Raw genomic sequence first — 12,014 nt, forward strand, 5'->3', positions numbered from 1 at the left:
CAAGGGCTGCCTTGGATTTCATCTCTGTAGCAATCACTCTACAGAGGTGCATATCTGAGCTCTGGCCATTTGACCAGTCCTTAGACTTGGTTATTTTTTTCCTCTGCAAAAAAGATTCACAGAACAATTTTGCCAAAAACATCAAATTTTGACACCCCCCCCCCCCCCAAAAGGGAGGGATACACATTCACAAAATCCCTCTCCCCACCCCTACCCACACCCTTTTCCACCAGTGTTGACATCCATAAGCACCAGAGAAAGGATAAAAACAGTGTGATGGGGAAGTCATGATACAGGAGCGGAAGGGTGTTCCTCTAGAGACAATGTAAGAGCACAACTTGCCTTTCACCTCTTTGGATTCCATGTTATTTCTTCCCAAAAGCCTTTCCTTCCAGTCACTGGAGAGTAACTTCTCAATGGTTGGCATAACTATATCCCAAAAGCAGAGTGGGGGGTGAGAGAGAGTGATTGGAAAGGAAAAACAGAAAGAGAAACATGATTTGTCACCATTACTCTCTTTGTGGCCACCATTGTCTATGGAGCTACACTGATTTATGCAAGCTGAGGATCTGGCCCAAGCATGGTTACTTGCACACTGGAGGCCAGAGACAAGATACCAAATAATAAGGGAATAGGGAATGTCCAAAATCCTTCTCACCCTCCTTCAAGTTTCTATTGAAGTCCAACTTTTCCTGGCTGCCCACGGCAGGCTCAAATGTGGAGCTCTTGGAGTCTATTGCGTCATTCCCGGGGGAGGGGGATTCCTGGAACGGACAGAGAGTTACTCTTGAGTGACTGCTTATTGCCAAGCACACCAGGGAGGGGAAGGGGAAGACTCCTGCAGAAAGAAGCCCTGAGGACCACCGCAGGATGCTCCTGAGATGGAGCAGCAGGGAGGCAAGCAGACACAGATGAAGCAGCACACTGAGCTCAGCTGACACAGAGGCATTCCGATATGAACCTCGCAGGAGATTTCCATGCACTCCAAAAGGCAGCCTAACCCAGAAGTGGGGAAGTCAAGGGGACAGGTAAGTAACCTGCCTTTGGTCTCCACACAGGAGCCAGGGGAGACTGTGGGAGTCAAGAGGCAGATTCAGTGAGCAGAACAGGTAGGGGCAGAGCCTAGGAAGGCTGAATGGTGTTCACAACGGGTAAACCCAGGAAAGTTAGAGGCCTAATTGCTTCAGGCTGCTTTCCAGCCTAACTCTGAGCCTTGGGCTGTGACTGCTGAAAAGCGCTTCTCAACTGGAGACACCTTATTCCTGATCTCATACCAGCCCCGGGAGTCTTTGGAGAATTCAAAGCGACTTGAATTTTTGTGCTGCAAACATTACTTTGCAAAAGATTTGTCTTGGCAAAAACAATTGCCTGGAGGAGCTGGGCTGGTGGGGGCAGGCGGCTGGAAAGTTATCCAGGCACAGTGCTCAGCGGCGGAAAACCCAGGAGCAATTACAAAAGGAAAATGAGAGCGTGGCCACAGGTCTCCCGAAGGAGCTGGAGCCGTTTCTAAGGCAGCACATCTGCCTGCTGCTATCACGGGGCCACCTGCTCTGAAGGCCACAGCTCAAACCCCAGGCATGACAGTGAGCAGAAAGCCTGGGGGAGCCTCAGATAACAGTGCTGTCTCCTCGGGAGGAGAGTGAAATGGAGGCAATGGGAAGAGGAACAGCAATTTTCTTCCATGGAGCTCCATTGCCTTCCCTTGCATAGGAGGGCAGCCTGGCTTATGGCTTCAGCTGCTGGCAGTGCAGAGGGTGGAGGGGAAAATGGCCCAGTGGTTAGTGCACTAGCCAGGGACCTGAAGACTTGGTGGATCTAAGGTGCTTGGTGACTGTGGTGAGTCCATCAAACAGCCAGACAAGGGGGCAGCAGGTGCTACTACGTTCAAGCCGGTGCCCCCCGGTCTGCCCCGACTTCTGCCCTGTGAGCAGTGAGGATGGAAAGGACCAGAGGATTTGGCTCCACCTGTGGCAGGGCCCGGGGGTCAGCGGTGTCTCTCAGCGACGGCGGTGCTCCGTGCAAGCTGCTGGTGTGGGACTCGGGACCGGCAGCTGCTCCCTTTGGAGACTCGTAGCAGCTCTCCTTCTTCTCCTCTGTCTTGATGGTGCAGTTCACCATGTTGCCAGCTCCATCGAGGTCCAAATGGGGAGAGACAGGGTTCCTCATGGACATCCTGCGGGAGGAGAGATGCTGAGCATGGTGATGGGGCCAAGTCTGTCTTCTGGAGGCAGAACTGTGGGGAACGTGCTTGAAGTGGGAACAGCCCAGGTCCCCTTCCCCTCGGACTGCACCTCCAGGGCACTGAGGCCTCCACACTATTTAAATGCACAGTATGGGCACTCCCCAATGACCTACACTGCACTGACAGCAAAGCAATGGGACACCAACTATCCCATCCTGCCCTAGCAAGGCTTTACCTCCTGAGCCCCCCAACGCTGCTTCAACACCTTCCATGCTAGTCCCTTTCTGCCTGCCCAATTCGGGAGGCCCAGACCTGATGGCCCCGGAGACACCTTCCAGGCCTATGCTCCCTCTGGGACAAGCAGGGGAGTTTCTGGGCCAGCTCTGTATAATCAATTTGCTTTCAGATCAGAACGAACAAAGGTCTCAAATTCTCCTGCTGTTCATGGAGACCCCGCTGTCTGCGGTTTCTTTTGCTTTTTCTACTGCAGGTACTGGCTCCGCTGACCAGAAGTGCACAGGAGAATAAACCCCAAACCTCCTCATTACAATCAATGAAGAGAATGCAGCAATGCCAGTCTAACAAAAACCAAGGCAGAGTTGAAAAGAAAGGGAAAAGAAAGCAAGTGAGTGTCGGATGAGGATCTTGGACTTTGTATTTGCCTAGCAGCTTTCTCAGAGGGTTCCCATGTGCCTTTGTGACGAGGCATGGATAAACACCTCCCTCCCACATTACATGAGAAAAGAATCATCAAACCCATTTTATGTTATTCTCCCCATTCTGCAGATCAGAAAACTGAGGCCCACAGGGGTCAAGACTATTCAAAGCCGAGCACCCACAGCCCCCACACTGAAAAGTAGCAGGAGCTGCAGACATTGAGCACAGCTGGAAGTGAGGCCCCATGCAAAGGCTGTGGCAGGAGCTCATCCTGACTCTGGAACTAGACCCAAGGGATGCCTGCCTCCTGGCCTCGAGACCAGGCTGCTTCAATGCAGAAGGGACCTCCTGCATCCAGAGAGCAGGTCCTGGAAGAGTCCACCAAGGGCTAGCCAGAAAGAGATGCCAAGTACACTGCCAGCACTGCCAGGCTAATCCTCTGCCGGGGCTGTGCCGATGGGGCCAGGCTCATCGGGGAGAAACACCATCAGCCTCATCTGCAAACCCATGAGTAGTGAATGGCCAACAAGCCAAGACACCGATGCATCTGGCCTTGTGAGCCAGGGATCCGAGTCCATTTTAGTGCAGCACCTCAGTCTCAAGTTGTCTCTTGAAGGCACAGGCGGGTACATGGAGGAAGGAGTTATCTGCAGCTGCTCCAGCAAGGATTTGCTCTATGAAAGCCACCAACTCTCATGCTCCACAGCCAGGCCTGGTCACCAGCAGGGAGAAAGTGGGCAGGAAAAAATTTGGCTGCCCAAACCCTTCCCTCCAGAGAATAATAGAAATTGAGGGGCAGGAAGGAGAGGGATTTATGCTTACACTGAATCCTCCAGTATCGGCTGTGGCTGGAGATGGGATCCCAAGCCAGGAGACAATGGGACCTGCTGCAGTGCAGCGATGCTAGGCTGGCACGGCCTGGTAGATAGAGCAATAGATACCGGATAATATGGACTGCTGCATCCATGGCAGGTAGCAGGACTGACCAGAGTAAATGGACCACAGCTGGATCCTCTTAAACGAAGCTCCATTGAGATGGTCCTTCCCCTGAGAAGCCCCCCCACCAGCTTGGCGACAGTGCCGGGCGCTGCAGCCTGTGCCACCCCGGAGCAGGCAGGGAGCAGGGCCGGAGCGATGGCGGCTTCCAGCTTGTGCGAGCTCTGGAAAAGCGCAGGGCAGCAATTACATAACAAACAAAGCCCGGCTCAAGCTGTGAATTAATCAAACCGCTGAAAATAAAACCTTCCTCTCAGGAACTTCAAACAAAAGAAATGAAAACAACAAGGCCGGCTGGGTAATGAAAAGCCAGGGCTCTGAATAGGGGACAAAAGGAAGTGGAACAATAGGGTGTTGGACAAAAGCAATAAAGTAAAGGGAAGTGTGACAGCTCAACAATGGAGTACTGTGCGCGCCAGAGTTTCTGATCTTAGCAGGGCTTTTTATCTCAGCTCCCTGCCCTCCTCTGAACAAATCATTGCGCTTTCCAGGCGATTGGGTTTCCTTTTGGCAGGTACAGTAACTCCCGGTAGAAGCCTCCATGTCCCCAACACGGCCCTCCTCCACTCCTTCCCCACTGCTAAACCAGAGACCCAACAGCCTCATCTTCTGGAGATGGGCACAATCCAGGAGCTAGACAAGAAGGTCCCAAGACAGGGGTCTGTCTCCACAACTTGGGCTTCCCAAGTGGGGCCCTTCCACAGCTCCACACCTAATCATAAAACACAATAGCATTAATTGCACCTCAGCCATGGAGAAAATGACTGCACCAGAAATGGAGGAGAGTGAGAACCTCGGGGGAGATGCGTCAAGAGCTGTGTTGAGGGTTGGCCTGGCCTCATCCGGCCCATCGGCTTTGCATCACGCAGAGGTGCAGGGGAAATACCTATGCTCCTTGTGGCCCCATGATCACACCGCAACACCTCCTCGCCCCGGCCTTTCAGACCTCGTTGGACTCCATGCACTTGGGAAACCTCAAAGCTTCCCTTTTCTGTCCCAGGCTGTGCAGAATATTATTCCTGTACAGGGAAACTGAGGCAGGGCAGTGTGGCTATTTCAGCATCTTGCCCCCATTTGACCATCAGGCTGGGATCAAACCCAGGAGTCCAGCTCCCCCACTGCTCTAACCACCAAACCCCATTCCCTGCCTCCAAAAGCTTTTGACAGGTCCCAGCAAGGGCAGGAGGACCCACTCCTCGGGGATTCCTTTATTCCTTCTCCAACATTTCACGGTGTGGAAGCAGTCAATGGACCTAGTGCCATCCTACGTCTCCCAGCAAGGGAAAAATGAGCGTTTTGGCAAGACCTGAGGGGGCTGCTGTCCACCCACAAGATGGCACGGAGTAGCATGGAGAGCATCGTCCCCAGCCTTTCCCCTAGAGAAAGAGCTGTGGGTTACGGGCTGGACTGGCCTCACAGTAATGGGCCACGAGACCTGGGATCACAGCCTGAACCCTGGAGAAGGCACAGCATACACTCAGCAGCAAGCCCACCCTTAAGCCCATTTCCAACCACGGTCCCTAGGTTTACTTGCAGCTACACCATAGCTGCCCCCCCGGGATGGTGGCATAGGGGCTAAGAGCTTAGTGTTCCAGTCTGTGCTCTGCCACTGACTTCCTACAGGACCTCAGGCAAGTCACATGAGGCCAGACGCCACAAGCTCTTTAGGTTCCTTGGTACCCACCGACTACAATGGCAGCTAAGGTACCAGGGGGTATCTTAGCTGCCACTGGCAACCACTGACACACCTCTTTGGCTCAGCCTCAAGTTCTAGTGTTAGACAACAGCCCCCTCCTTCTTCACAGGGGGGTTGTGAGCACCAACACAGGCTGCACAATGGAGGCCAGTTGGACCCTGGACAGACAGCTATGGCTAGCCCTGGGTACCATTTCCAAGCACAGAGAAGATGAGCTGCTTTGGGTTTGCTATGTGGCTGCCATGCAAAACTCTCCTGCTCAGGAAGAGATATATTCCTCCTTAGGGACTATCAGTCCAGCATGCACCCCCTAGACCCAAAACCCTCTCACTCACTTGCACCCCCCAGAAGCTAAAATGCATACTCTGAAGAGCATAAATAACCTGCAAAGGTCAGAGGGGCAGAAACTGGGAGCTGCTGGGTGACCTGCCCGGGAGTCTCACAATGGACTAGAAATGGAAATGAACTGAGCATGGAGGGAGGAGGGGGGGCATCTCCCAGCTCTCATTCTCGTCCTTATTACTCAGTGCATTCTTGTTGCCGGTCCGGCTCTCCCCCTCCGGCTGGTGCAGAGCTGTGTGAGAAGGCAAGCTTGTCGTGCGGACAATGGAGGAGCCGGGAACAATCGGCTTGTGGCGCGGTGAAAACGTATTGGTTTTAAAGAGCACACAAAAGGAAAGTTCCATTCCTCCGGCAGGTCAGATTTCCATTGTACTTAACCTTTCAATGCCACTAGAAGTTTACTCTTAAAATGGGTTTGTTACTTTAATAGGGGCCTGTTTGAAAAGGCCTTCATTGTACTTTTATTATACAGTTTGCCGAACAAAAATTAAAAAAAAAAAAGAAAGAAAGAAAGAAAGAAAAAGGGGGGAAAAAAAAACTGTTATCTTGTTACGGGGTTGGTTCTGGTAACAGGCCTGTTCTAACAGTCTCAGGTGCTCAGCTCAAGGGACTCCTCTGTTGAGCAGACAATGGGAACGGGAACAATTGGCTTTGGCACATGGAAAATGTCTTCATGTAACAGATCTTCTCCTTTAATGTTCCCTCTTTTGTGGAGGGACGGGCTGGGGGGATGGACTGAATGCAACACAAATGAGCGGGACCAGGCTGACAGGCTTACGTCTTCTCCTCACCCCGCTGGTTCATAACCAATGCTGGATTTGTGGCTGGGCTGGGGAAGGCAGCTTCTCCTGGATGCATGGGCATTCAACCTCCTGGGGCTCCTCCCTGGTCTCTCAGTTGCAAATCTGGGTGGTTTTTGGGGAGATGTGCACCCCTCTGCAAGGAACATCTCGTGCCACAGCCTTTTCCAGTGTTGACAGGCTACAGCAAGAGGAGAGCAGCAGCTAAACCCCTTGTTAGCACAAGGACGATCCTGCTTAAGGCCATGGCATCTCAGACACGTAGTTGGGGATCATGACTCACGGCTGCTCGGCTAAGCTGTGTGTTGCAGGGAACAACTTGTGGCTGACCACTTGCCCTGCAAGGCCAGCGTCTTGCCAAGGAGACCTGAGCCAGCCTGACCAGAAGGGTTATTTCATCCCCTGCAGGCCCCCGGTACTGGCTGCAGCGCTGAAAGGGATCAGATCACTTTGGTGTAACAGTTCCCTAGGGTATCTCCTCCCTCGAGGCTGGATGCTCATGGACTTCAATGGAAGGAGGCCCATTTATACTTGCTAAATACCTGGCCCTGTAAGACCAAGAGCAGAAATCTTGGGAGGGCGACACGCTTTCTTCGACAGCAGTTATGCAGCTTTCCTTTCTTGATTGTTATTTCTCTGTGGCACATCCTGCCATTGTCCCCCTGCACTGTGCCACCCTTCCAGGCAAAAATGTGATCCTATCTCCCCTGTTTACTCCATCACAGGACAGCTCAAAGGGCCAGTAGAGTAGCAGCCACTTGACAAACTCCCACCCATGCCTGGCACCACAGAAATTTCTTTCTGGTGGCCTTGAATTCAGGGAGTGGCACCTTTTCCGGGGTTAGGGCCTTTGCCAAAGTTGCCATGTGACCACACACGGAGTTTCTCTCACTGTAGTTATTGGTCAAAAATGTGAACTTGCTTGGATTAAACCCTGATGGCTCATCCAAGTGGGTCCCAAAGTGGAGCCAGGCCTCAGATGCTCTTGTTCTTGCAGGGGAAAGAGGGAAAACGCTGGAGACCGGTCCAATGCACGATGTTCTGCACTTCAAGGGGAAACCCCAAAGTATCATATAGGAAAAATGTCCTCTAGGTTGTTCCCCACAACACCACACAGGTAGAGACCTTGTGAGGTCCCATCCTTCCTTCAACTGAAGCACTGGACCTTGGAATAAGACAAGGGAGGCTGTACCTCATCCACTAAGACCCCTGCAAATTAAGGGCATGGAGCTGTGACCTTCCCACCCTTCTCCAGTGACTTACCCTCTATGGAGGACTTCCGCTGGGGAAGAGGAAGAGCAGGGTCAGGTGTGGGGGTGACATCAAGGTAACTTGACTCAATACTTCCACACCTGTTGTACCTTTACCTCCGTGGATTTCCAAGTGCAACTGATCCCACAATCTGGGCTTGGGAGGCTTTCTGCAAAGGTGCTCTTTATGGTTATAACAGCCCACGTGTTTCTAATTACCGACTGCAGAGGAAAACCACTGGAAATGAAGTGGACAGGCCTCTGAGAGTCCCTCTTTCACTGCTAGGAGGCTGCTCAGGCCAAGTCTTGTGCTTTGGGCTGCACAAGTGACAGGCGACAGCCAAGCCTCCAAACTGCATGAAGTACTTGAGGATTAGGGAAAAAATACAGGACCAGGAGCAACGGGAGATACCTGATGAACAAGGCACCTTGAAGCAGTTATGCCCTTCTCCTCCCTTCAACAGACAAGTCTCAGGCTCTAGAGAGCGTAGGGGCAGGCAGACAGACAAAGCCCTCCAAATCCCACCTTTTTTTAAAGCACTTTTTGTCTGTAGTGTTTCAATAGCATCCATATCTCCCAGCTGAAGGGCCACTGGGAAGCACTTCAGAGCTATCTTCACTGCATCCAAAATGTGCTTTTTTTGTTTTGTTTTTTGCTTTATCGAGTTCAGGCCGATTAGTAGCATTCTAGCACCATGTGGCATCTGTCTGCTCAATTTTTATAGCACTTTAAATTAAGGCACTACAAACCTTACATCTGCCCATGCCCTGCAACTAACACGATGCCCATCACATATGGGCTAAGAGAACAGCGACCCCCTCAAGGCACAGCAACATCTTCCAGTTGTCTTCAGTCCGCACAACAATGCAAAAAAGTTTCTGCAGGTAACTCAGAAGCAGATGAACTAAATCACGACTGAAACCCAGCCTTGCTAAAAGAGTTAAGAAGCACTGGAGGGGAGAAGGGGAAACAAAATAGAACATGCAAACTGTCTCAAGCAGCCAGAGGACAAAGAGAGTCCAAGGAGTGGCAAGCACACTTATTTGTTGCTGTGGGAATAAGTTTTCAGGCAACTGGGAGTCAGGATGCTCACACCTGCACCCCAGCCTGTCCCCAGCTGCCCCAGGGAAAACCATGTGGGACTAAGTTTTTAAAAGATCTCAGGATCCGATTGTCGAGGGCTCAGCCACAGTTAGAGACAGACTTCCAAAACCTCCTCACTCCCCAGGCCGGGCTCTCCCATCCACTTGTTCAGAGGCGAGCCAAGCTGCTTGGAAAATCTGGCCCTGATTGTGGGTGCAAACCGCTATTGCAAAATCTGGCCTTTTAACTTCTCCGTGACCGCATCCCAGGAGAGGGAGGGTGAAACTTGCTTGTTGAAAAAAAAAGGGGGGGGTGGTTGGGATGCTTTGTTAATGTCCGAAAACAAGCTGCAGGCTGGGGTGGAAGGAGCCCTTCACGTGAGATGCTCTGAAAAGACGTCCCAACCCAAGGTAGCAGGGGGAGTGGAGCTGCCTGCAGGGGAATTTTCTTTAGAGCCTGTTACTAAGATGCTCTAGTCTAGTGGCCTGTGAACTACAGTGAAGCTGAAGCCTCGTGACCTTAATGACCTCTGGATTGAGCCTAGAGCAGTGAGTGGGATCTGAGTCAGCCCCTAGACACACTCACCTCCCATTGCTCTGCGTCTGCTCTCCTTCAACCTGCTCTGAAACACTACAGTCAATGAACCCAACAGCTTACCTAGTCCTTATACCTTGCCTAGTCCCTCTGATGCTTTTCCCGTGTGCTAGCAGAAAACATTGCCTGGTTACTTCCTAGCTGATCCACAAAAACTCCTGGTTTTGGTTCCCACCTCTGCCACCAGCCTGATGGTCAAATGGGGGCAAGATGCTGAAATAGCTATACTGCCCTGCCTCAGTTTCCCCATACAGGAATAATGTTCTCCACAGCATGGGCCAGCTGGCTGATTGGGCACTGTTGGGAATTCTGGCTCCTGCCACCCTGGAGCTTGGTGGGACGAATTCCAGATGGAAGATGTAGGTCCATGGCTTTCTCCTTGGGCCTGAACTGGGAGACAGGCCCAAACTGGGACCTCAAGTCTGGGCTGAGCTCTAACAGAGTATCAAGGGAAGGTGTGGCTCTAAAGGGGGACAATGCTGGGGTGCAGAGATGAGCGTGGCATAGCACTGCAAAATCTCTGTGGCTGGGGGATGGTTCCCAAAGCAGCATGTCTGGCCCTTTGAAAAGCATCTCTACCCTCGCCTTCCTGCAAGGTCATTTTTAAACCACGTGCCAAGACAGGGACAAACAGAGATACCCCTCTGCATCTGGCTGCAGCCTGCCCTGACAGAGCACCTACTGGAGGCCCCGCCAACACATGACTCAATGCCACCTCCTGTTGCAGAAGATCGGGGTCATGCTCTCAGGAAGCATCACAAACTTGTGTGTCCATCACTTGTCTTCCAAAACACAATGCCCAACTGTACACAGGGCCCCACACAGCGGACACTTCTCGCCATGGGATGCCTTTAAAACGTCTTCCCAAGCCGCATTCCAGGCCTACAAGCTGCAACCTCAATGCCCCCCACGAGAGAAGGGAGAGGAAAAAATAGGACAAATGCAAGTTTTTTTCCTTCCAAACAGAGCCCAAGGAATCCCCGCTGGCCACCAGGGGAGACAATAGCATGTATCCTGCCAGACAAGCAGGCTGCTTTCCGGCTAGACGTGGCATGTCCTTTTGGGGCTGTTTCCAACTGTTTCCTCCCGGCGTGCCTCGGCGCACAAAAGAATAGGCAGCTTCCTCCTAACTTCCACCCCTCATGTCCTCAGCGAGGCCGCGGAGGAGAGCGTTGAATCGCATGCCCCCGTGCTCCCAGGAGGTCAGCGCACTGCCGGCTCTCACAGGTATTGTGCAAGTCTCACTCCGTTCGGCATTGCTCTTGGATTCTCAGTGCTGGAGCCCCACGCTTGCGTGAGAGTCTCGGCTTGCAGCGGATGGGAAAGCAAGTTCCTAGCACTCAGAGTGGAAGGGAAGAGCTTGACGCTTCACCCTCTGGCTATTGAGATGGCAATTTTTGCCTCTCTCATGATTTGGGAATTCTCCAAGGTTGGTGCCACAGTGCTCTGAACTGCATTCAGGCTGCTTAGAGAGGGCCCATCTCACTAGGGCAGCATTGGGCCCCTATCACCACTGAATCTCTCGCGCTGAGTGAAATGGTGACCTTTGTGGAGTAAAGCAAAGACGTCAAGGAAAACTGAGCCCACATTTCTGCCTGTCTTGGGCCTGATAGACGATAAGACTGCAATAAAGACCCCACCACATAGGACATGACACAAATGACCCGTTCAGAAAGAAACGTGGAAAATTAACTGCTCTTAGCAGCCAAGCCCCAAAAGACTCCAGGCTAAGAGTCACTGGCGACAGGGCAAATAGTTTGGGGGAGTAGGGGGGGATATTTTGCCTGGCAAAGAAATGGGAGTGACTGTAAATGGAAACACCTGTGAGGAGGACACAGGGTGGCCCCATCCAGAATAACTTTCAACTGAGGATCAGCAGTGCTGAAGTGTCATCAGCCAGCATTGCAGGATTTGGGCCCAAAGTAGCAAAACCCACATTAAATCATGTCCCATCGTCCGTCCGCCCCCCCGGTTGAGCCCAAAGCTTGGGGCTGGAGCACCATTTCTTCACAAGGCCATACCATGATTTCATACCATTTGTGAAACGGTTGCGCTGCTTAGCTACTCGGGACAGGACAGTGGGCCAAAAAAGCACAGCACTGCCCAATAAACAAAAAAAAGAAAGACTCACAAAAATACCCCGAAAAAAGTCATCTTGTTTTCCACCAGGTTCCAATTCACAGCACGAACAATAAGGCTCACAGACGTCTGCCAACTGGCCACAGCCATAAATTAAGATCCAGGGGAGTTTACAAGCTTGGCTTTGGCCTTTGGAGGACTCTCGCGTTTTGCTGTGAATACATTTGATTAAAGTTGCTCAAGACAAAGTCTACTGCAGTGAAGAGCCTCTCACTTCTGCAAGGGCAGATTTAAGTCCCCCTGTTCTCGAAGGGGACACATCAGATGCTGAACC

The 12,014-nt window shown here is 52.0% G+C and overlaps 1 protein-coding gene across 6 annotated transcripts in view; it reads right to left on the bottom strand.

Annotated features, from left to right (window-relative positions):
• The window catches only part of SOX13 (SRY-box 13), a 72,375-nt gene that overhangs the window by 13,345 nt on the left and 47,016 nt on the right, over positions 1–12,014 (bottom strand). For 5 of the 6 annotated variants that reach the window (XM_025193982.1, XM_014526733.2, XM_025193981.1 and 2 more), the window contains exons 2-4: positions 1,966–2,173; positions 659–764; positions 343–429 (exon numbers count right to left, since the gene is read on the bottom strand). In XM_025193982.1, coding sequence (XP_025049767.1) covers positions 343–429; positions 659–764; positions 1,966–2,172 — 400 coding nt within the window. In that variant the 5' untranslated portion in view covers position 2,173. The remainder of the gene's footprint in view (positions 1–342; positions 430–658; positions 765–1,965; positions 2,174–12,014) is intronic. The other variant, XM_025193983.1, reaches the window with a different exon arrangement.

This window comes from Alligator sinensis, unplaced genomic scaffold (assembly GCF_000455745.1).
Source record: "Alligator sinensis unplaced genomic scaffold, ASM45574v1 scaffold872_1, whole genome shotgun sequence".
NCBI classification, from domain to species: Eukaryota; Metazoa; Chordata; order Crocodylia; family Alligatoridae; genus Alligator; species Alligator sinensis.